Source organism: Chanodichthys erythropterus, chromosome 3, assembly GCF_024489055.1.
Source record: "Chanodichthys erythropterus isolate Z2021 chromosome 3, ASM2448905v1, whole genome shotgun sequence".
Classification (NCBI taxonomy): Eukaryota; Metazoa; Chordata; class Actinopteri; order Cypriniformes; family Xenocyprididae; genus Chanodichthys; species Chanodichthys erythropterus.
In genome coordinates, this window is record NC_090223.1 from 36617033 (window position 1) to 36642973 (window position 25941).

Genomic DNA, 25941 nt, shown 5'->3' on the forward strand with positions numbered 1-25941 from the left:
TCCGGTTGATGACAAACCAGAGCTTAATTGAAACTAGACCCATGGAGCTCATCTGAAGAATAGCCTAATTGATCCCAAATAAACCCAAGCTCTGAGACGGAGAGATGAGTAAAATGAAGAAAATTGATAAAGAAAATGAAGGAGGTGCAGGAGAGAGAAAATCCGAAAAAGATCAGGTGTGTTTGATGCATTATTAATCTAAATATTGTTATTTGTCAGTAGCCTACATCACGTGCATATAGTCGCCTAACTATTCATCAATACGGAAATGAGTTTAGGCCTATACAGTAAGCTAATTCATTGTTAATGCTTTGTCAAGTTAACATTTTAAGAGATTTAGTAGCCTAGCTAATGTTTATTAGCCACTGTGTTCAAATGTAAAATAAATAAATAAAATAAAACAAACAGACTAGTTGGTCAGGAGAAGCTCTTCAAAATGTCATTATAAGCCCAATGCCTGCAATAGTCCTGTGCCACACATTACACCAAACAGCAGACGGCAGGAGTCTCTATTGATTTTGTGATTGCATTTACATATGCTCAAATAAGAAGTTGAATGACAAAGCTCTCGCTTATATTTACCAAGCTTTTCCATGTTTCCATAACTCTTATCTTCATCCACTCGCTGCGTTATCTTATTTTGTATTTATTCGTTTAGACGCTTTTATCCAATGGACTGAGAAGCGAGAACAATATAAGAAACTGTTTATCAATGGGAGAATTTCAAAAGTCTCCACTTTAATATGTAAAATGAATTAGGATGTAGTATGAAACAATTGCAAATGTCATGGCTGTTCTAATGGCCTCTACAATTGTCTCAGAGAAACATTTGATGTTGCTGAAGGTCAGAGGAAATGATTGACTAAACTTTCACAATTTAAAGCTCCATATTAATGTTAAAAGCTTGTTTAACAGGTTATGCAGTACTTGCTCAATACAGGACAAAGATGGGGAGACCTGTGTAGGCACAGGTGAGGGCAATATATATATATATATATATATATATATATATATATATATATATATATATATATATATATATAATGTAACCTAACATTTCCTTAGCTTTGTTTATTCACATCAATATATTGTGATTTCATAATTCTCCAAATGAAAAAAAGTGACAAAAACTTTGACAAAATACAGAACTAGTATTTTTTTTGTTATGCTGAATTATCATTCATTATTCTGTTTTGGATAAATAAGAAATAAGTTGGCAACAAGTTGGCCTTGTTAGTCTAATTTTAGGAAAAAAAGTATTTCTCTTTCTATTTGTTTCAAATGTTTCTAAATGATCTCGCATGTTTGATTATTATCTCAGCATTTGTTTTAATGATCACATTTTTGTGAGATTTTTATTATTTTTGAAATTTTCATTGATTTCAAATACAACCATCTTCTCTAATATTACATGCCTTCATGTTTTCAATTAAGAGTTATAATTTATAATAATTATAATAGTTAAGTACTATAATTCGATGTTTTGAAGTTCTGCGAGGCAATCTTTCATTGTGAGAGAGCTTTAAGTAGGTAGAAATCACAAATAAAATGTTAGTTTCTGTGATTAGGATTGCATTTCACATAACATTTCCTCGGAAATTACTTTGCTATTCAAGCGTAGTCTTCTAGTTTGTTCTCCATGGCCACTGACTGTGAAAGAAAAGAAACCGGACCTGCCAGTGACTCATGCTTTACTGTGTAACATCTGATGTGTTGTAGAGCTGGATCCCAAAGATGATTAAAAAGAGAGTGTGCACCACCTTTGTGGAGGACGCATCCAGGTACATTTTCCATTTTCTCTTGCATTCAAATTGAGTGTATGCAGAAAAGTATTCAATCCTTTCATACTCTGTCATTTAAAACAGACGTTAAGCCTCTCGTAATATGATCCGAGCCGTTAAGTTTCTGATTTGGCAATGTAGGGTTGGTCAACAAACATGCCTTTTCTTTTCTTTCTTTTTTTTTGCATGAAGGTGAACTCCTAGCCATTTGTCAACATGGAATAATTTCCCTGTCCTTTTCCCCTTTATGACAAGCTATTGTTATATGTAATAGGCTTGAATCACAATAGGGTTTGGGCTGGTACAGTTTTATTGTAATTTATTTATTCAAGTGATGATGTGTCCATTGTGTGACTTTTTTAGTTCAATTTCAGCTATTAACATCTTTATTAATAAATGTACCTTTCACCCTGTGTGAATGAGACACAGTATAAAGGAGACTGATTTATTTTCTCTCTTTGTGTTTGAGTTTCTTCCTCTGAAATGAATAGTAAGTATATGAGAATTCAGAACCCACTGAAACCTGCTTTGACCGTTCTCTCTCTCTCTCTCTCTCTCTCTCTCTCTGTGGCAGTAATGGGGCTTTGTGCCAGTGTGGTGGAGCACGGGAAAATCATTCATCCTTAACAGCAGGTGATCATGTAGTCAGCCGGTGGGACAGTGAACAGCACACCTCTGAATACCCCACTGATGCCTTTGGACAGCTGGAGTTTGCTGGAGCTGGACGGAGAAACAGTCCTGTGGGTATCTCGCTTTCTTTTACCCTTGCTCAAGCACACCATCTGACAATGCAATATGGTCAATTAATAGTACTCTTCAGTGAGGTGTTTTTCATTAACACTGGGTAATGCATTTCACACGTTAGCAATATTGCAGCGAAATTCTGAAAAAAGTTCTGTTGTCTATTGTCATTAGTGTAGCAATGTATGAAACCGAGCTCACACAGAAGTCACTGTCAAAGCAAGCAGTTTTCTGTTGGTCAATGTGGCAAATTTGCATGACCAATTGTGAAATCCTCAGTAAAATTTCACAATCGCCCAGAATCCTGTTACATTAAATGTGACCTTAACAGCGAACAATAGTTTTACAGCATTTATGTTTTTTTTTCATTTTAACAATGAACAAATGTATATTAATAAATTAACTGTAACTATTTTTTTATTCAACTTTCAGAAAAACATACAGTTACACTGAAATTAACTGTAACTTAGATTGAAATTAAGCGTTACCATTTCATTTTCTTAAGAATGCACATTTTTTAGGGTAAATTCACTATATAGTTGCTAAAAATGCAAATTGGATGAGAAAATAATTCAAATATTGCTAAATATGAGATAAAACGTTTTTCTAAAGTGACACTGACAAACAGCGACAGAGTGTGAGGCAGCGTCTCTCTCGCCTCCTCTGATCCCATGATTTTGGGTCAAAAACCTGCATCTCATTCAATCATTAAGTGCATGTGCATTTAAATTAAGGTATAGATCTTAGTCAAGGTAGACACCGTAATGAATTGAATTTCATACACTTTCCATACACAAATACACAAATCAAAATTACAAAAATGACATGTTATAAATGTGCGAAAAACACACATGCAAAGCAGATGCATAAAAAACATGCATGGTATATAGAAAGTATAGACCTTATGTAGCTTCGCCCCTTTTCAGCGCTGCGCTCGTTGTCTTTTGACTTCCGGTTTGTATTTCCACAGCGAGGTAACGTTAGCCTATTTATGAATGAACTGCTCGTTGTAAAAACTTCCCGGTCTACTGACATTACAATGCTCATGATAACTTTCATTAACTCTACAACAAGTAAATCCACTTCACCATCGAATTATTCTTTGACAGCGATGCCATAGAAATATACAGGGCTACCGCGAAAACGGAAGTTCAAAGACAATATTATAAAGATGGCGGCGCGCTTGTTTCTCTGGTGCATAAGGTCCATTGAGGTTATTATAGAAGTTATTAAGGAAAGTAAAGGTTGTAGATCACATGTAATTTACAAAACAAAGTTTTTTGGAAATATCTTTCATCACCTTAACAAATGGCATGTTGTTAAACAGCAGTACATTTAATTGAACACACTGTACATTTAAAATATTGCTACCCTAACTAAGGTCTATTTTCATTCCTTTTAAAAGTATGCCAGATCGCTGAGCAATTACAGAAGAACAATAATAACATTTAATCTGCAGTGATTATAAACTTCCCTTTAACCCTCTTCATGGAGCCTGGAGTCATACACATTTTTCATAAACAAATGAAAGCAAATTAACATTAGACAGTAACAAAAGAAAACCACTCAGGATTACCAAAGTATTTTGAGAGTTGGCATCATTTAATATGAGCTTTTTGGAGATGGTGTGTTGCCTCAGGCAGATCCATTGTTCAGGCTTGCACTTTTGACACAAATCCCTTCCTACATACAATAAAAAACATAAATATCAGGCATGTTTGTGCATGTGAGGAACATGTCTGAATGTCACGCTCGTCTGGATGCCTTTGTACGTTAGTTTGTGTTGAATAACATCACACACAGAATTTTTAAATACCGTTTTTCTGCTGTGCATTTATATGTCATTCATCTTGTATCCCCAAGTTTCTGCGTCTGTCACACGACACACCACCTGACAACGTATACTCGTTGATGACGTCACAATGGGGTTTGCCGGTACCCAATCTGGTGGTGTCTGTGGTGGGGGGAGAGGGGAAGGAGCAGGTGAAGACGTGGGTGCGAGAAGTGATCAGACAGGGTCTTGTCCGGGCCGCACAGAGCACAGGTAACCTCTCCTGCTTGTGTATGTTTAGCACAGTTATCTAATATTACGTGCTTGAAACCTTTATACTCACTTTTATAATAAATGACATGTGGAATATTAACCCTACCTACACCCTCCACCCTTCGACCTAGGTTAATATTGCATACTTAGATAAAGACTGTTATTTTTTATACTCACTTTACATGTTCTTTAACTGACATAAAAGTTAAAAAAAAAAGTTTTAGAGGTTTTAGAGCAAAACTAACCCTATGACCCTAGCCCAAATATCAACAAAATAAAAATATGCCACTCCCATACCTACAATATATATATATATATATATATATATATATATATATATAAAAACACAGACTTGGCAACCCACCCAAGTGCTTCATAAGCTTGACAGAATGTGTGTTTCTGAGGCATGAAACACCAGTAAAATTACCACACTGATAACAAAAATGGACTCTACAATGGATGCATAGACAAGCTGAGTCCAAGTATATTTTGTGAACATTCGTGTTTTTTTGTTTGTCTCACAGAGTAGATTAGAACAGGTAGCTTTATGAAATGTGTTCTGGAAAAGAACCACAAACCCAGCAATTAGTCTTAAGGTCAGCGATAGACAGGCCAAACTAGTATTACACAACAGTGGAATTCCTCTTGTGCATGTGTGTGTTTTTGTAATGATCCTTGGCAGATAAGGTTTTTTTTATGGTAAACCTAGATTGAATGCAGAAGTTTGTGCTACATTATGTTAAATACTTTGTTTATCAGTGATTTTGTTTGTGAATCTGATATATTTCTGGGTAATTTAATTTAGCAGAGTAATTTAGCTGATAGTAACATTTCCTGTGTTTTTTTTTTTCTTTTCCCAGGGGCTTGGATCATGACGTCAGGTCTGAGGGAGGGTGTTGGCCGCTGTGTAGGTGAGGCAGTAAGGGATCATTGTGCAACAGCTTCATCTCTTTCCCAGGCCAAAGTTATTGCTGTTGGTGTTGCACCTTGGGGCTTGATTCACCAACGTCAGCAACTCATAAACCCACAGGTACTGTGAGTCCATTGTGCTCCATTATGAACACTTCACATAAAAGCAACACTGAAAATGTGTGAGCCACAACAATAATTATTTTTGTATTTATAGTTATTGATATATACATTAATAGTAATATTTAATATATAGCCTAGTACTTTATAGAAAATTCAAAATTTTTGGACACTTTATGGTCATCAAATTTGGTGTAACATGTCCATAGTTAATGTGATTAATAGAGATAGACCTTGATTTGGCTAAACTGATTAGGCCAAAATATTTACAGATCTTTACCGTTCACAATTAAATTAATTGAATTTACATTTATTTAAATGAAATTAATGATAATGGTAATAATAATAATTATTATTTAATTGAATGTATTATTTAATTAGTATCATATATAATAAATAATAGCATTATTATCATCATCATTTTTATTATTTTAAAATATTTACTATAAAACAATAATTAATAATCGATTTTGGATATTGGTAATAGGAACACAAATAATCAATAATCAGTTGGTCATAAAAATATTATCAATGGATCTTGTGATCAACTCCACCTGTGGTTTCTCTGCAAAATGACATCTGTTTGAATGTCAGGCTACTCTTCTAAATTACCTTAGGTGAAATTCGCTTTGTATTGTTACAATGTCAGTAGTATGTAACTGAACAATGTTTACTCGTTCTCCATGCTACTTGGACTGAGGAATTCATGTTTGTTTGTCAGCAAAAGACTTTTGACAGCTCCAGGGCTTTCAGATTATACTTCCGAATTTTTGTATCCCCGCCCAAGGACAGACGGATCTACGTTCGACAGAAGGTTATAAACAGAACAATTATTGTAAGGCTTATTTGATGTCACATACATTGTAGGATAATCTTGTACTATGTTGACAGATACAAAGAAAAAATATATATATATATATATAAAAAAAAAAAATTCTATTCACCAACAAGAGCCTCAACAGATTCTTTTTAAAGTGCAATGCATGGACAGTTAACTCTTCAAAATACTAACACTAATGTTCCTGTTAGTGTTTGCTGATAGTAACACTGAATAAAACTAAATCACAGCTTATGATTTTAAAACATATTTACTTAAAGGTGCAATATGTAATATTTTTGCAGTAAAATATCCAAAAACCACTAGGCCAGTGTTGTATATTTTGTTCACTTGAGTACTTACAATATCCCCAATGTTTGCAACTATTTGTAAATTGTGAGAAAATTGCAATTTTAACCAAGGCTCCGGGACGTGTGAGGAGTCGCCTGTCAATTGCGTCATACCCGCGTTACCCTCGGTTTTAATAGACAAGGGAACAACTGTTTTGATATATTTATAGACAGAAAACTAATTGTTGTTATATAGCTCAACACGTTTAGTCTTTTTTCTCCATCATACAATACATTTTAAAATTAATTGCATGCCATTTGTCAGCACAAGCCATCCAGCATTTAATATATTCTAAAATCGATCTAGTTTACTGTAGTGATGGGTAGTTCAATACCCAGTCTTGACACAAGTCTCGAGTTTTCGACACACTAGTGCTCTGAAACAGTGTTCCGGATCATTGCTTGAAATGAGGCTGTCACGTGACCTTTGGGAATGAAGCTTCATTACCTCACTGACACGTCACGTCGGGCTCAAACGAACAAATATTTTCTAAAGCTGGTGACGTGATACAGTAAAATAAAATAAAAGTTCCTCTGCTCGTGAGGCGTATGTTGATCAATCGCTCCGGCGGCCTCGTTCCGCTCCCACAACACTCGGTCCTGTTCTGCTTCATACTACAGTAACGTTAATAATCGCATCCATGAACATGACTTCTTCCTGAGTCCTATCCCTATTCTTTTCCACCGTCCGTTGAGGTGAAGACCACATGTCCCAAGATTCTGCTCTAAAACTTGGCGTCATCAAGCTACGCCTTTGTTTTGAATAGTGACCTCTAGCAGACAGAAATCCTACATACTGCACCTTTAAAATTAAGTACATTTAGAAAACAGCAACATTACAAAAACAAATATTAAAAAACATGAAATATAGAGCAATATCACTGCCACATCAAATATTTCATCTATATTTCATATATTATTATTATTTCATATATACAGCTATGGAAAAAATTAAGAGACCACTCCAAGTTCAGAAATCAATGTTAAGTGGTCTCTTAATTTTTTCCATAGCTGTATATATTTCATCTGTATTTCATTTATATCCATCTATATTTCATCTATATTTCCCCCTCACCACCGGAAAAACTCATGAACTACATATAAGATAAGAATCATGAACGTATATAAGCAGCAGGTTTATTATGAAAAAAATATAAATATTAAAAAAATGAAAAATTAGGAGAATCAATGAATTGTGAACAACTTACTGCCATTGTGTAAATAATATGTAATCATGTAATCCATAAAAAAGTAACTGTAGTATTTTACAAAGTAGTTTAATTACAAGTACTTGATTTTTGGAATCTTGATTACGTAATCCAGATTACATGTAATCCATTAACAACATCTGAATAGTTACAATGTTCAAAGTTCAGTGCAAATGGAGATATTTTCTTTAAAAAAAAAAATCTCTGTTTACAACAAGCTTCTTCCTGGATTAGTGACATCACTAACCCTAAAATTTATATAAACCCTGCCACGCAACAAAGGGGGTGTGGCCAAGTTGTACAGCTTTAGAGAAGAGGAATAGTTGTTCTAGTAGAGTGTTTTTACCATTCTGTCATTTTACACTGGACTGCTTCCCAAACGAGGGTCAGTTTAAATTTGACAAGCTATAATAAATGATCTGTGGGGTATTTTGAGCTGAAGCTTCACAGACACATTCTGGGGTCGACAGAGACTTATATTACATCTTGTAAAAGGGGCATTATAGGTCCCCTTTAAATAAGACATTCCTGATGCCTTCAAATGCAACCTCCGAATTGAGATGCAGCGAATGTGTTCTTGGCCATCCAGTCTGAAATGCTGATTACAGTGCTGATTTTTCAGATTTTCCTCTGCGGTGTTCTCTACGTGTTTATGATCCTTTGCAGCCTTTAGCCAATGCCTAACACTCTGTATCCTTCACTAAAGTAACCAAACGTAACTCACTCCCACTAAACATTTACTCTTTGCATACTTTTTACATTTACAATGCAATTCAACACCACAAAAGTTTGCTACGTAGTGTTTACTACTGAAGCAAGGCAGGATTAAGCATATTCATAGCAGACTGGTGAAAGTGGCCTTGGACGGCAGCACCAGTGCATTGTGGGTGTTGAAGTGTTCCTACTTTTTTGATAGAAGACAACAGCTTTCTGTTTTCTCTAGTCAGGTTGCACCGATTTCAGTTTTCGTTTTCACTTTTATACTGTATAGGCTGCCAAGTTTTATATCACTTTTATTGACAGTGATGAACTACTCCTTTATAGCAAAAACGACTCAGAATGGCAATGTTATGTCTACTACAATTTGTTTGTAGAGGTGACTTGGTTTGATATATTGTGAAATATCAAATGAAATTTGGACATTTTAAGTGAAACTCAGTGTTTAGATACTTTTTGCAGAGTGTACAGTAGCATTTCAGTAAAATGCCATTAAACCTGAATAGTATTTGAACGGTTGTAGGACTATGCCTAGGCTGCTCTGTAAAAATGTATTGTTGGTTACTCTTTACAAGGGAAGCTTCCCAGCACGGTACTATGTGCACAACATGCCCCGTGAATCCAGCTGCCTGGACAACAACCACCAGGCCTTCCTCCTAGTGGATGATGGGAGTGTAGGCCACAGAGGCAGTGAGACAACGTTCAGAGTCAACCTGGAGGACTTCATCTCCCATCAGCGCACTGGCATCTGGGGTAAGAGAGAGTAGCAACTGAAAAGCTAATAATAAACTAATAATACATGTTTGAACTCTTCTTGACCACAGAGCGCACAACAGCAGACAATAAACTAATTAGTTAGATTTTAGTTCAGATTTTCACCAAGCGGGAATTCATCTTGGACAATGGCATGAAAATACAAACATTTAACAACTATACATCCATTTATATATACAAACACAAATATGAGCAACTTTATAAACAAAGTTATACATAATAGGCCTAATACCTTAGTTACAAATTCAGTTTAAAACAGTCACTGTCAATAGAAAAAATGATTTTTTATATATGTGTTCCCTTTAAGCCAAGGGTATACACAGTTTGCGCATCAAAACAGGAGAAGATGAGTCTGGTCTGATCGTTTTAACTGGCACCTTCATCGGGGACTGTGACGGGAAGCTCAGACACATCCCTAAGGAACTGTGCACTTCCTTTATAACAATTAAAATAAATAACAGAGAAGTAAACAAAGAAAGGGAGGAAGGAAAAGGGAAGCTAAACATTAGTGTATTGTTTATGCAAAACAGCGGTGTTTTGGTATTTAGTGCAAGTAAATGCCCTCAGAATGGCATGTCATATGAGGGCTGCACTGCTCTCTAGTGGAGCAGACAGACAGTGCAGTTCTGAAACAAATGGAAACTAGTTTTTACTCAATTTTGTTTTGATTGAAGGTATTATTAGTAAAAACAAGCTGCATTTCCATTGTATTAACAAATCTGTCTTCCTTCTGTCTGTACCAGGGAGTGGCAGCATTGAGATACCGGTTTTGTGTGTGCTGATCGCAGGTGATGCTACAATGCTAGAGGTCATTACACTAGTTTATTTCTTTATTTTAATATGAATAATAATATTAATTCACAATTTAATCTTATTTCAAAATAATAAATGTTATTTAATTTTTATTTTATGTACCTATTTAATGTAGTCAGGGTTAGGCAAAAAATGTATTTTAAAATAAAATACCAAATACCTTCATTTTAAATGTATCAAAATAAACTACAAAATTCAGCAGTCACACCATGTATCAAAATAAACTACTGTATTTTTGTATGTTAAAAATACTAAAAAATACTTTTACAAGGGAGCATGAACTTGCATTGCAAACCTTCCATCAGTTGGCCCATTTGATCGATCCCTTCAGCATTACACTGACTCAGCTGATTAAGTAAACATATGTACAGTAAGATTTTTGGATTAAAATATCCAAAAACCACTAGAACAATGCTATATATTTTGTTGATTTGTTTACTTACATTATCCCAAATGTTTCCAAGAATGTTTAAATCCAGAGAAATAAGCAATTTCCTGTGTCCGTGCGTCGCTTATAAATCACATCATATCAGCGTTACCCTCGATTTTTTTATTTTGTAGAAACCATGGACACAACAAAGAAAACTAATCATATTATATAGCTTCTTGTTTAAATCTCGTTTTCTTGATTTACAGTGAGTACCATAATAAAAGTAATAAAAGTTCCACTGCTCTCGAGACATATCGTATTCGCCTCTCATTAGCAGTCGCCCCAGCGGTCTCGTTCAGCTTCAGCATCACTCGGCCCTGCTCTGCTTCATACTACAATAAAGTTAATACTCTAATCAATAAACATTATTTCTCACTGAGTCCCATCCTGATTCTTTTCCACTGGCTGTAGACTTGAAGACAACACATCCCATGATTCCACAAAAAAAAAGGATAAGTGACCGAATAAGCGACCTCTAGTGGCAAAAATGTACATATTGTGGCTTTAACAGAACAAATATTCATATATCCCTGTGATCTCCCAGATGAAGGTTTGTTTTAAAGTCACCCACAGTTTAATGTTTAACAGTTTGCACAAGACTGTATCGCAATTTAGTTATTTGGTGTTTAGTAACAAAAGGCCTACTTTGCATCAGCAACAATGACAGCCAGGTCATATTTATAAGAAGACAACTGATGGCACCTATATTCAGCACTAATTAATCATTTTATTGTTAATCATAAATATAGCAGGCTGCTACACAGTATAATAGTTTTCAAGAACATGTAAATTGGTAAACTATTTAGCATAGGCTACTAAAACTAATCATATTTTTATAATGTCATTATACAGACTTCCTACAAAGTATTTTACAGTATTTTAAAACTACAAAAATACAAAACACTAAAGTATTTTGATACAAAATACAAACCAATTTTCATCAACCATATCAAATACAAATGACAAAATACTATGTTATATTTGAAATATGTATTTGAAATACATGTATCATAAATACTGCCCATCCCTGAATGTAGTCTGAGTCACCATGAACAAAACAATGCACGTTTACAAATGTTTTGTTCATTGTTTTTTTTTTTTTTTTTCATGGTTTGGGCTGTTACACAATGTCCATGTTTCTATTTGCATTTGGCGTTGTTTTTCGGATGAGACTCACCAGTTGATAAACATTCATTTATAATATGCTTTTTAAAATTAACGGCTCATGTATAGTGTCTAGAGATCTAAAATGGCTTTAAATAAATGCATTTATATATTAAAAACATATTTAAAATGAATCATCTCTTTGTCACCACAGAGAGTGGATTTATCTCTGAAAAACACCACTCCATGGCTGGTGCTGGCAGGGTCGGGTTCAGCAGCAGACCTGATAGCAGGAATACTGAAGGACCTCAGCACACCTCTGAGTCCACCCGTGAGTCCCACTTTGCCAGCCGCTGACGAGGAAAGCATGAAGAGTGCCAGTGTTGAGCTCAGAGACCGAGTGAGAGAGAGAATTAAGAAACATTTCCCTTCTGAGACAGAACTGGAGAAGCTTGTGGATCAGGTGAGCGTACATCAAGAGCCTGAATAAAGAGGACAAAGTTATTTCCTTTACCTTTACTTACTTTTCTCTTTTTTTTACACAGGGACTCAGTATCTATCACAACAGAGATCTGATCACCGTGTTCCGTGGAGACAAGGAAGGGCCAGATGACTTTGACACAATCATCCTTAAAGCTCTTGTAAGAGGTGAGATTAAATCACCTGCTTTGAGAATTCAACACGTTTATAGTACAGTACGTGCACGTGTGCTTATGTGTGTATGTGTGTGTTCAGCTGCTAAACGGGATTCTAATGATGCTAGCGAGTACACTGAAGAGCTGAAGCTGGCGGTGGCCTGGAACAGGGTGGATATCGCCAAGAGTGAACTCTTCCATGGTGACATCCAGTGGAGGGTAGGAGTACTAGGGTAGGATTACAGTTACTGACCAGGACCGATAGCTGAACTGTGTTTTAACATTACAACTTCTGTTGCTTCATCTTTCTCTCAGTATGAAGACATGGAGGAATCAATGACTGATGCGCTGGTGAATGACAAGCCCCATTTTGTGAAACTCTTTGTGGAAAACGGCTTGAACGTTCTGGACTATCTGACGTACCATCGTTTAGAGTTCCTTTACAGCTCACTGTCAGGCTGCGATCTGGTATCCTCATTCCTCCAGAGAAGGCTGCATGAGCGAGTGGACTTAGCAGCTTCACAGACCCGATTATCTATCCCGCCTGATGAGAATTCCTCTTTCAAGAGTCACGCAACAACCCTTACCACACCATCTGCTGCTCGAGACCTTACCCTATATGAGGTAAAAGGACCATATACTGTACTCACACACACATATGTATGCATATATATATATATATATATATATATATATATATATATATATATATATACATACAGTACAGTCCAAAAGTTTGGAACCACTAAGATTTTTAATGTTTTTAAAAGAAGTTTCGTCTGCTCACCAAGGCTACATTTATTTAATTTAAAATACAGTAAAAACAGTAATATTGTGAAATATTATTACAATTTAAAATAACTGTTTTCTATTTGAATATATTTCACAAAGTAATTTATTCCTGTGATGCAAAGCTGAATTTTCAGCATCGTTACTCCAGTCTTCAGTGTCACATGATCCTTCAGAAATCATTCTAATATGCTGATCTGCTGCTCAAGAAACATTTAATGTGTACAATTGTACAAAATATTTTTGTACAATATTTTTTTTCAGGATTATTTGATGAATAGAAAGTTCAAAAGAACAGTGTTTATCTGAAATCTAATCTTTTGTAACATTATAAATGTCTTTACTGCCTTTTGATTGATTTAATGCATCCTTGCTGAATAAAAGTATTCATTTCTTTCATTTCTTTTCAAAAAAATAAAAAATAAAAATTCTAACTGACCCCAAACTTTTGAACTGTAGTGTATAATGCTACAGAAGCTTTGTATTTCAGATAAATGCTGTTCTTTTGAACTTTCTATTCATCAAGGATTCCTGAAAAAAAAGTACACAACTGTTTTCAACATTGAAAATAATCATAAATGTTTACTGAGCAGCAAATCAGCATATTAGAATGATTTCTGAAGGATCATGTGACACTGAAGACTGGAGTAACGATGCTGAAAATTCAGCTTTGCATCACAGGAATAAATTACTTTGTCAAATATATTTAAATAGTACACAGTTATTTTAAATTGTAATAATATTTCACAATATTACTGTTTTTTACTGTATTTTTAATTAAATAAATGTAGCCTTGGTGAGCAGACGAAACTTCTTTTAAAAACATTAAAAATCTTAGTGGTTCCAAACTTTTGGACTGTACTGTATATATATAGGGGCTTTCACACCAGAGGAACCTTTTCATAGTTCCTAGAAATATTGGCTGAAGTACCCGGATTTTGCCGTGTTCGCACCACAGGAACTAGGAATGATTTTAGTTCCAGTAACTCAGTTTGGGGGAACTAAATTAGCTCCTACTTCAGAGTAGGGTCTAAACCAGCAATACAGGAACTATCAGTGACGTAAGTGTACGTTGATTGGTCAAACGCATGTCAAACACCGGCACCCAGCATTTTTAAAAAGTCGTGTAAACATATTTACTTCAAGAACATGGAAAACAGTGATAATGGCATTTAAAGGATTAGTTCACTTTCGAATTAAAATTTTCCTGATAATTTACTCACCCCCATGTCATCTAAGATGTTCATGTCTTTCTTTCTTCAATCGAAAAGAAATTAAGGTTTTTGATTAAAATATTCCAGGATTTTTCTCCTAATAGTGGACTTTAATGGCCTTCAAACGGTTGAAGGTCAAAATTACAGTTTTTTCTTCCTAAAACTATTCGGTGCGAAAGCCCCTTTAGTATACATGCACACTCTACCTCTACCAAAAGTACCGTTCAATAATATTTTAAAAATAATTTTAAGACTTTCATTCTGCGAGGATGCGTTAAATTGATCAACATTGACAGTAAAGACATTTATGTTACAAATTATTGTATTTCTATTAAAAATAGATGCTGTTGTTTTCTATTTTTTCCATCTTTCAGGTTTCACGGGTGTTATCGGAAATCATGGAAAATGTCTGTCAGCCATTTTACTATGGCCCTCTTGGTCTAAATCAGGGAGTCGCCTCAAGGAAAGCAATGAAGGTACCAGCCAGGTTTTTTCAGAGGTATTGGGATTGGTGAAATTATTTGATATATAGTACATGTTAATACATTATTGATAACAATGTTGTGATTGTAGTTTATGTCTCCTCTTTACAGCATGTGAATAAGTTGCTGCTATCTGAGAGTGTGTACCGGAAGCAGCGCTGTATGACTCCCTGGATAGCTCTGTTCATTTGGGCTGTTCTGCAGAATCGCAGAGAAATGTCCATATACTTCTGGCAAATGGTATATTAGTTGAAACTAATATCATGTTCCCTTCATAATATTTCTAACCTCCTAATTATTTTTGTCAGATATTTTGACGGATACCTTTTGCAAATGAGTTGCATACAACAATTATTCTGGACTCTATACTGTCACCTAGTGGTGTAGATTCAGTATCACACTAAAGCAAGTAAAGCAAAAGTATTCAGTTATTGATTTTTTTTTTTTTTTACGAGGTAAAGTGAGTAATATTTGGCTACTCTTGTGATCTTAATATATCGGCCTCCATGAGGTGATTGCTGCATGTAAAATACCACAGCTTTTATTATTTATTATGACTGGAGTGTTTGGTCATGATATTTCACATGGCCAGTGTGATAACAAAGTCTGTGATGTAAAAATTGTAATCATTTTTCTTTATTTTGGATTCTTTCACTCTCTTTCAATGTGAGGCAGGGGAGTCGGTGCTAAGTGCTCTTTCCGGGTGTAAGATATTAAGAGAGCTCTCTAAGTTGGAGACAGAGACTGAGACCAAGCTCTCCATGAAGGAACTAGCTCAGACCTTTGAGAATCTAGCACATGGTGGGTGTGAATCAAGTTAAAGAGTTTTTGAATGGGGTCCAAAAGTCTGAGACGGTGCTTATAGTTTATGATTATATTTAAAGTTATTTAAAATAATGAAATTAGATTATCAGGATGCAACTTCTCCTAGTATTTATGACTTTTGCTTGTTAGTGACCTTGTAAGTGGCTATTCACACAGAACACATTTGCAGAACACATTGCATTCCACTGCACTGCTTTTCTATTGTTTTTCTATGTAAACATGCTCCAAACAGACATGTTGCATCACACAGCATTTTAAAAATGACACTTAAGTTAAAAAAATGTGAACATGTTTCTAGACCTCCTGTTTTAATTCAAAGAAAAAACGTGTGAATGGCCCCTAATAGTAAAGGATTGAAAACATTAAATAGGTAAAATACAAAACAAATGTCTCATATTTTCAATGTGATCTCAGACTTTTGTACTCCACTACATTTTAGTTGTAAAGTTTGAGGTGAGCAAATGTTTCTTGAGCAGCATATAAGAATGATTTCTGATTTTTAAACATATTAAAGGTGCCATCGAATTAAAAATTGAATTTACCTTGGCATAGTTGAATAACAAGAGTTCAGTACATGGAAATGACATACAGTGAGTCTCAAACACCATTGTTTCCTCCTTCTTATATAAATCTCATTTGTTTAAAAGACCTCCGAAGAACAGGCGAATCTCAACATAACACAGACTGTTACGTAACAGTCGGGATCATTAATATGTACGCCCCCAATATTTGCATATGCCAGCTCATGATCAAGGCATTACACAAGGGCAGCCAGTATTAACGTCTGGATCTGTGCACAGATTAATCATCAGACTAGGTAAGCAAGCAAGAACAACAACAGCGAAAAATGGCAGATGGAGCAATAATAACTGACATAATCCATGATATCATGATATTTTTAGTGATATTTGTAAATTGTCTTTCTAAATGTTTCGTTAGCATGTTGCTAATGTACTGTTAAATGTGGTTAAAGTTACCATCATTTCTTACTGTATTCATGGAGACAAGACTGTTGTTATTTTAATTTTTAAACACTTGCAGTCTGTATAATTCATAAACATCTTCATTCTTTATAAATCTCTCCAACAGTGTAGCATTAGCCATTAGCCACAGAGCATATAGCCTCAAACTCATTCAGAATCAATGTAAACATCCAAATAAATACCATACTTATTAGACATGCTGCATGACGAACACTTTGTAAAGATCCATTTTGAGGGTTATGTTAGCTGTGTGAACTTTGTTTATGCACTGTTTAAGGCAAGCGCAAGCTCCGTGGGCGGGGAGCAGGAGAATTTAAAGAGGCCGCAGCCTGAATCGCATATTTAATGATGCCCCAAAATAGGCAGTTAAAAAAATGAATAAAAAAAATCTAAGGGGTATTTTGAACTGAAACTTCACAGACACATTCAGGGGACACCTTAGACTTATATTACATCTTTTAAAAAGACGTTCTACGGCACCTTTAAAATAATTAAATTAGATTATCAGCATATTATTATTTTTTTTTTTTTCTATGTAAACATGCTCCAAACAGACATGTTGGACCGTTGCATCACACGGCATTCTAAAAACGTGACATTCAAGTTAAAAGAATGTGAACATGTTCCTAGACCTCATGTTTTTCATGCAAAGAAAAAAAATGTGTGAATAGCCCCTAATAGTACAGGACTGAAAACATTAAATAGGTAAAATAAGTTAAAATACAAAACAAATCTCAAGTCTCATATTTTCAATGTGATCTCAGACTTTTGTACTCCACTACACTTTAGTTGTAAAGTTTGAGGTGAGCAAATGTTTCTTGAGCAGCAAATCATCATATTAGAATGATTTCTGATTTTTAAATATATTAAAAGAGAAAACCGTTATTTTAAATAGTAATATTTCACAATATCACTATATTTTTGAATATATAAATGCAGCCTTGATGAGCATAAGAGGTTTCTTTCAAAAACATTAAGAAATCTTATCAACCTCAAACCTTTGAACTATAGTGTGTATTTTATGTGCTTGTCAGTATTTGAGCGGACCTTCATATGTGTAATGTATTTTCTCATCACTTTCATAATAGATGTGTTCAGTGAGTGTTACCAGAGCAATGAGAGCCGCTCTTGCAAGCTTCTCATCAGACGGTCGCCTGTATGGGGTGGCGCCACCTGTCTGCAGATGGCCACAGCGGCTGAAGCCCGCCTCTTCTTCAGCCATGACGGAGTTCAAGTGAGCGCTTCTCATGCTGCTCCACATCTGCTCTATGTTTGCATGTTGAAGTGTCAGTTTTGCCTAGGTTTTCTGGTGTCATCCTTCTTCATCTCGTCCATGACTAGACTTTATTGTCAGAGATTTGGTGGGGGGACATGGACAGCAATACAGAGGTGTGGAAACTGGTCCTCTCATTTTTCCTGCCTCCCTTCATCTACACCAAACTCATCAGTTTCAAGTCAGTACCTAATATTTTCGGCCCAGAAGTTTAATTTTCTTTCTGGTACAGTTTTCAAATGCAATTCCATCTCTTAGGGAGCAGGAGGAGGACGAAGATGACTTTAATCAGGGTAAAGAATTCGACAGTATCGACGGAGCCGAGTCATTGGCTGAAGTCTTAAACACGTAATTCAGGGTTTCTCAGTGCCATAAACATTTTCACTAAATTAGAGATTATACTGATAAAATAAAGACTGTCATATGTGTCCTTCACAGAGATGAAGATGTGGAGGAATGTAATGCTTTAAAAGGAAAACCAAAAGGTGCGTCGAAATTGCATGGCTACATATCCTGTTAAGCTTTGTCCTGCTGTGGGTTCTTTACATCTTTATTTTTTTATATATTGCAGCATCAAAGGCTATCCTTCAAAAACCTTTCATATTCCATCGATGGCGTCAGTTCTGGTTTGCACCGGTCACTTCATTTCTAGGCAATGTGTTGATGTACTTCCTCTTCCTCTTCCTGTTTGCTTACGTCCTGTTGGTCGACTTCAAGCCTCCGCCTCCTGACGGACCCGCCCCTTTGGAGCTTGTGTTGTATTTCTGGGTTTTTACTCTGGTCTGTGAGGAAATTCGACAGGTATGAACCTTAAGTGTGTTTCCGCACATTTTGATGTTCTCGTTCAGTCACTGAATCTTGATCTTCCTCTCAGACTTTTTTTGTAGGATCTACCACTGTAATTCAAAGGATGAAGTTGTACATCCAAGACATCTGGAACAAGTGTGACATCACGGCGCTCGCACTCTTCATTCTTGGCCTTCTCTGCAGGTTAAATGAGTGAAATCTGTTCTGTATATGTTTTTGTGTGTGTGTGTGTGTGATTGTATAGGTTAGTGCATGTGTGTTTTTGTTACAGGATGTTTCCGTGGTCGTATAATTTTGGTCGTGCGGTCATGTGTGTCGACTATATGGTCTTCACGCTCAGACTCATTCATATATTTGCAGTTCACAAACAACTTGGTCCCAAAATCATAATAGTTGGCAAAATGGTGAGAAGGAGTCTTTCATTTTGAACATGCCCTAATATGTGCATATACTCCTGCTCAAGAATGTTCACGTACTCCACAGGTGAAAGATGTGTTTTTCTTCCTGTTCTTCCTGGGGGTGTGGCTAATGGCATATGGAGTAGCCAATCAGGCACTGCTGTACTCCTACGACTCTCGTCCTAGTTGGGTAATTCGGCGCGTGTTCTACAGGCCATACATGCACATATATGGGCAAATACCACTGGATGAAATTGATGGTATGTCTTTGTGTCTCTGATGTGTGTATATCTGAATGTTTGTCACTGTGTTTGGATTTGTTTGTCGTAGAATGATGCATGTTGATGTTTATTCTTGCTACCACATATACAGCTTGAAATTTTGGGGTCGGTAAGATTTTTTATTGTTTTGGAAAGAAGTCTCTTATGTTTCCATATTTTTTGAAAACGGGTTTCAGAGTGAAAGTTACAGAAAACGATAACATTATCATCACCATGTACACTACAAAGACACAAATTTGTGAAAATGGTGAAGTCATGCACCTGCATATTACATGTTCAGTCTATATGAGCATAGTCTTTCTTTACAAAGTGACATTTACTCGCCAATTACTCGCCTGGCATGCGTAATACAGCATTTTTATTCATTTTTGCTCATCTTACTGGCCACAAACTTTTGTACTTTTAGCTCAATTTCCTCTATTCTGTTGTGATAAGATTTTTTTTTTTTTGTTTGTTTGTTTTTTTGTCTCTAGCTGACAAGCGACATGAGAAACAGTGTACAGACAACGTCACTCTCATCCATGACGGGGCAGAGCCCTGCCCACAGTCTGATGCTAATTGGCTGGTCCTTATTCTGCTGTCAGTCTACTTGTTGGTCACCAATATTCTTTTGGTGAACTTGCTCATTGCAATGTTCAGGTAAAAAAACTGCACCATCAACACTGATGTATGATAGTTTTCCACAAAATTATTAAAGGATTAGTTCACTTTCAAATGAAAATTAGCCCAAGCTTTACTTACCCTCAAATCATCCTAGGTGTATTTGACTTTCTTCTTTCTGATGAACACAATCAGAAAAAATATTAATAAATATTCTGACGCATCCAAGCTTTATAATGGCAGTGAACAGGACCAATGAGTATGAGTTGAAAAAAAGTGTCTCCATCCACATCCATCCATCATAAACATATTCCACATAGGGTTGCAAAATTCTGGGAATTTTCAAAACTGGAAACTTTCCATGGGAATTAATGGGAATATATGGGAATTAATGGGAATATATGGGAGTTAACGGGAATTATTGGGAATAAACAGGGAATTTGCAAAATTGCAGGTTAGCCTATAACAGGGTACTTAAATAGCCTGGGTGCCAGCCCGAACCCCGCCCACAACATTTTTTGGACGGGAAGTTCGGTTCGGTTGAATTGGTTTTTACCGACGATGACTGCAGCTGGAGAAGTAAGATGTTTAGATTCCGCTATCATGTCTGTAATAAAAGAAATCGACAGCGCATTAATTTTAAAAGACGAACAAAGAACCGCAATCAAGGCATTTGTCGATGGGAAAGATGTGTTTGCCGTCCTTCCAACGGATTTCGGCAAAAGTTTAAGTACAAGTTCAACATACGTCACTTACTGTGTTGCTCTGATTGGTGTTAGGTCTATCCAATTGAGTGCAGAGGTTTTTTTTTTTACTGGTTTGGTTAAGACACGCCCCATAATTCAAGTGCAATGGAGCAGTATCAGACTCACATTCTGCCTAGAATATGAGTATGACGAAGTCTGGCTAGTACTTAAATGTAGTTGAAAAAAACATCTTGCAGCATAATTTTGGTTAAAACAATCTCATTCCTCACACAGAACACTACTTACTGCAGGGCTATTGAGGACACACCCCCTGCATGCACTGTGCATTCCCCCAGTCCATAACATGCACATTTGATCAAAAATACTGAAAAAACAGTAATGTTGTGAAACATAACTACAATTTAAAATAATGGTTTTCTATTTTGATATACATTAAATATACATTTAATGTATTTACATTTGATATACATTATAATTTATTTCTGTGATGCAAAGCTGAATTTGCAGCATCATTACTCCAGTCTTCAGTGTCACATGATCCTTCAGAAATCATTCTGATATGATAACTTGATACTCAATTATCAATGTTGGAAACAGTTGTGTTGCTTAATATTTTTTATAACCTGTGATACTTTTTTCAGGATTCTTTGATGAATAAAAATTTAAAGGACAGCATTTATTTAAAATAGAAATCTTTTGTAACAATATACACTACCGTTCAAAACTTTTAAAGTGATATTGTTAGAAAGGATTTCTATTTTGAATAAAGTCTGTTCTTTTTAACTTTTTATTAATCAGTGAATCTTGAAAATAGTATTACAGTTTCCAAAAAAATATTCAGCAGCACAACTGTTTCCTACAGTGATAATAACTGAGTATCAAATTGGCGTATTAGAATGATTTCTAAAGGATCATGTGACACTGAAATAAATAACACATTATACTGCATAAAAATATATTTATTTTACATATTTACTAAATTAGAATTAATTGAATGCAAAAAATAAATAACTGTTATTTCATGTTATGTGTCCCAAAATTTCCAATTAATTCCCATAAATTCCTGTTTAGTTTCCAAATTGGAATATTTCCAAAATTCCCCCGGTTGAGTTCCTGTGGAAAGTTTCCATAAATTTACCAGAAACTTTCCGCCCCTTTGCAACCCTAATTCCACATGGCTCCGTGAGGTTAATAAAGGCCTTCTGAAGCGAAGCAGTGCATTTATGCACAAATATCCATAACTTTAACAAGTTATGAAGTAAAATATCTAGTTTCCACCAGACCGCCTTCCGTATTCAAGTTACAAAGAAAGTGTAAACTGGCGTCGCGTCAAGTTGAATCGGGAAGGCGTAGGACGTAGCGTAAGCTTTTTGAACTGCAAGAGTTTTACACTTTCTTTGTACACTGAATATGGAAGGCAGTCTGGCCTATATATAAAATGCAGTTATTCATGCTAATTTCCCCTACTTTTACATGTAAAATTATTTTGCGGTGATATAACGCTTACTTAAAGTTAATAATTAAAGACAGATTATTGGGGAAAAACACTATCAAACATAACATTTATCTCAAATTGAATATCCATTATTCATACTGTACATGATAATAACTAGATTACCTTTAGCATTTAATAAAAAATACATTTTTAGACAAAATAGAGTATTGAATTTTAAGATGGACCTTTTATTGGTTTTGTGTCCATAATATAAAGAAAAATAATAACTGGCTTCAGTATCATACAGCATTTTAATATTGGTGCATCCCTAGCAATGAAACACTTGAGGCCATGCTGTACTGTGAAAATACTTACAGCTGAAGGGGATCCATTTCTGCAACAATGCTTGATTCACAATAAAGCACGGCCCCTCTTACCATATTGCTTTTTTTGATGGTACATTCATGTTATTTGTCTACAGTTACACATTCAATAAAGTCCAGGAGCACAGTGATGTGCACTGGAAGTTCCAGCGCTACAACCTGATTGTGGAGTACCACTCCCGCCCCTGCCTCTCTCCGCCCTTCATCATCATCTCCCACCTGCATATCTTCTTCAAAAGGGTCATTCAGAGATTGCCCTCCGTTAAGAGCCAACACTTTAGTATGTTCTCCCTTCTGATTTTCATTTTACATACACATCACCTGATCCCACATTATACACAGAGCCTCATTTGCGAAGTTTGTCTTTAACCTCGATGTGCATCTCTTCACTTAGTGCTGGACCTGAAAAGCAAAGAGGCCAGTTTGCTGAACACATGGGAGTCGACGCTGAAGGAGAACCTGCTTTCCACCCAAGGCAAGAAACAAAGAGAGAGCGACACGGAGCGGCTCAAACGCACCTCCACAAAGTCAGTCACTTCTATTACTGTACTTTAGTTCTCTCAGATCAACAATTACCAACTTATTTTAGTTTTAGAAAAAATGAGTGAGTGTGAAATATGTCTGTCCCTGACAAGTAGATCTGTATGTAATACACACCCAGGGGCATTTAGTAACCTCGCCGTGGCAGCTCTAGTTTCGTGTTTCTCTGCATATGAAGGGGGGAGACATGGAGACTCCTGCTGAATCAGGCACCGGCATCTTGAATGACAGCATGCGTGTATGTGTGTCCATATGTGTGTGTAGGGTGGACAGCGTCCTGAAGCAGATGGTGGAGGTTCGTGATCACGACCGCAGGTTGAGAAAGCTGGAGTCAGAGGTTAGTGACGGCTATACGCACCTGTCTACCTGTGGCTATCAGACACAGCGACCAGTGTTTTTAAATCCCATTAGCGTCCCAGAGAGCAGACACATATGTCTGTGGGTGCGAGACTATGGCCCTTGCCTTATTTTAGCTGCAGCTGTTGCGTTTGCTTGCTCAGCGCAGACCAAGGACCATCCGTCATCCTCCTTTAGAATGCAGATCCACTTTGAGTATCTGCCAAGCTGTCAGCCAATCGATGTAATTAATGAAGCTGAGCTTTAAAGGGGACCTCAGGTCTTTGACCGATACTCTGTCTCTTTTCTGTTGCCTTATGACTCAGGTGGAGTACTGCTCTACTGCCCTCTCCTGGATAGTGGAGGCCTTGTCTCAGAGTGATCTTGTGAAACAGACTCGTCCACCTCCTCTTCCTTCCAAAGGTGTTCACTCTCCTCTGCCTACCCCCTCTAAGCAGCGTCAGTGTAGCTTATGTTTCTCAGGTTCCCTCTTAGTAACGGTGTTTACGGTGTTGGTTTGACTGTAACATTTTAATGATCCGTAGTCACATATAAATATAGAGTTACATTACTTCAGTTTTGATGGAGACAAAACGTCCTCACAGAATCTTCATGATCTTGCATATCTTAGTCCACCATATTTACACTTTATTTTAAGGTGACATAATTACACTGTACCTACTCAAATAAGTGCTGAGTAATATTAATAAACTACATGTACTTACTATATTAATAAGTTATTCATATTATTAATAAGTAATAAGTATACACACATATATATATATATATATATATAGTCTCTTATGCTCACTAAGACTGCATTTATATGATAAACAAAATACAGTGATATTGTGAAATATTATTACAATTTAAAATAACTCTATTTTAATATATTTTAAAATGTCATTTATTCCTGTAATGGCTTTCAGTCTTCAGCGTCACACGATCTTTCAGAAATCATTCTATGATGATTTGCTTCTCAAGAAACATTTCTTATTATTATCAATGTTGAAATCTTTTTCTTTTTTTGTGGAAACCATGATGGATTTTTTTTCAGGACTATTTATATGAAAGCATTTATATGAAATTGAAATCTTTTGTAACATTATAAATGTCTTTACTGTCATTTTTAATCAATTTAATGCATCCTTGCTGTATAAAAGTATTAATTTCTTTAAAAAAATAAATAGATAGATAGATAGATAGATAGATAGATAGATAGATAGATAGATAGATAGATAGATAGATAGATAGATAGATAGATAGATAGATAGATAGATAGATAGATAGATAGATAGATAGATAGATAGATAGATAGATAGATAGATAGATAGATGCACATTGTTCAAAAATGTTTTTAAACATTTCTTATTATATATAAGTTAACTATCATATCTCTTCTGTTTGTGTTTCAGGTATTGCTTCTAAACGTCCCACTTTTTCCAGATGAAAAATAACGCTGATAATGCAGATAAGCAAACTTGTGCATTTTATGAACTTGGTTATGTTTGAGTTATTTTTTGTATGATGTGCCATTTCCGCATCTTGACATGTTTAATGTGTTAAACAGTTTTTTAACATTTTATCAAAAAGGACAATATATTTATTATTCAGAAAATAATAAGTTAGCTTTATCAGTTAAGATGTGTGAAATAAATGATCTGGGTGGAAAAAAAATATTGTCAGTTGTAAATATTCTGTAGTTGCCAATGATATATAAAAATGCATTGTAATTGTGTATTCCTCCGTTAAATGCTGTATTTCTGGTACCAAACAGAGTGCAAATTTAAAGGTTATAGTAGCTGGAGATTTGTGGCATTGTGCTAGAGTTGTAAAGCTCTTGGGAGTCCTTTTAGTCCATGTTTAAAATGTAATGTGAGTTGATTTTCCATCAGGGACTGAAAAAGACACTGCATGCTGATATTAACCACCCTTGACAGCTCATCAGATCTATAATTGTATCATGTTTGTTTTGTTTGGCTTTTGGACCAAATCTCATTTATCATTGGTTATATGTTTCCTACCAATATTTATGTCACATCTTGTAAATGCTACAAACGAAATTATAAGTAGAATAATAAACGCAATCGTCCACAATTACACTGTGATCAATTTGTTATTGTATCTTTTATTGACCGTTAAAAATCAGTGTTTTCTGTGATACTAATTTATCACAAACCTATGTTTTTATTGTTTTCAAAAAAAAAAAAAAAGTTTTTAAATGGCTTTAATGTACCAATTAAATTTACATTTGTCTTTACGTTCTCCTCTTTGGTTTCTATTCCAAGTCTTCACCACTGGCAATCTATAATGACCCCGTCCCCTTTCGAGTAGCATTTGATTCCTAGGTTGGCATGGTCTGAGTCTCCTACAAGCCTTACATGGCAAGAGCTGCGGCCCATGAGGATCAGGTTGTCATCTTCAGTAACTGTGGAGCAAGAGTGG

General features: G+C 35.6%; 1 protein-coding gene and 1 long non-coding RNA gene across 3 annotated transcripts; one reads left to right on the top strand and one right to left on the bottom strand.

The window, feature by feature from the left end:
- On the top strand, positions 1 to 25626 carry trpm4a (transient receptor potential cation channel, subfamily M, member 4a). 2 transcript variants are annotated; one of them, XM_067382014.1, is made up of 29 exons: positions 135 to 176; positions 916 to 971; positions 1720 to 1781; positions 2356 to 2521; positions 4386 to 4566; positions 5427 to 5596; positions 9263 to 9440; positions 10205 to 10269; positions 12023 to 12271; positions 12354 to 12456; positions 12544 to 12662; positions 12759 to 13067; positions 14821 to 14922; positions 15040 to 15168; positions 15600 to 15729; positions 17825 to 17970; positions 18078 to 18190; positions 18268 to 18357; positions 18448 to 18494; positions 18581 to 18810; positions 18884 to 18999; positions 19088 to 19220; positions 19300 to 19474; positions 19969 to 20134; positions 22719 to 22900; positions 23015 to 23147; positions 23425 to 23497; positions 23823 to 23919; positions 24912 to 25626. In XM_067382014.1, the coding sequence occupies exons 3-29, from the start codon at positions 1735 to 1737 to the stop codon at positions 24944 to 24946; spliced, it is 3684 nt and encodes a 1227-aa protein (XP_067238115.1). In that variant the 5' UTR covers positions 135 to 176; positions 916 to 971; positions 1720 to 1734; the 3' UTR covers positions 24947 to 25626. The 2 variants fall into 2 exon arrangements, with proteins under 2 accessions (XP_067238114.1, XP_067238115.1); XM_067382013.1 differs by lacking the exon at positions 916 to 971 and having other exon boundaries at positions 1 to 176.
- Positions 12169 to 22750, bottom strand: LOC137017624 (uncharacterized). The gene is made up of 3 exons (XR_010894622.1): positions 22613 to 22750; positions 20237 to 20273; positions 12169 to 12290 (listed from the first exon to the last, which is right to left on the bottom strand). It is a non-coding gene; the product is annotated as an uncharacterized lncRNA (long non-coding RNA).
- Positions 25627 to 25941: the final 315 nt, after the last annotated feature.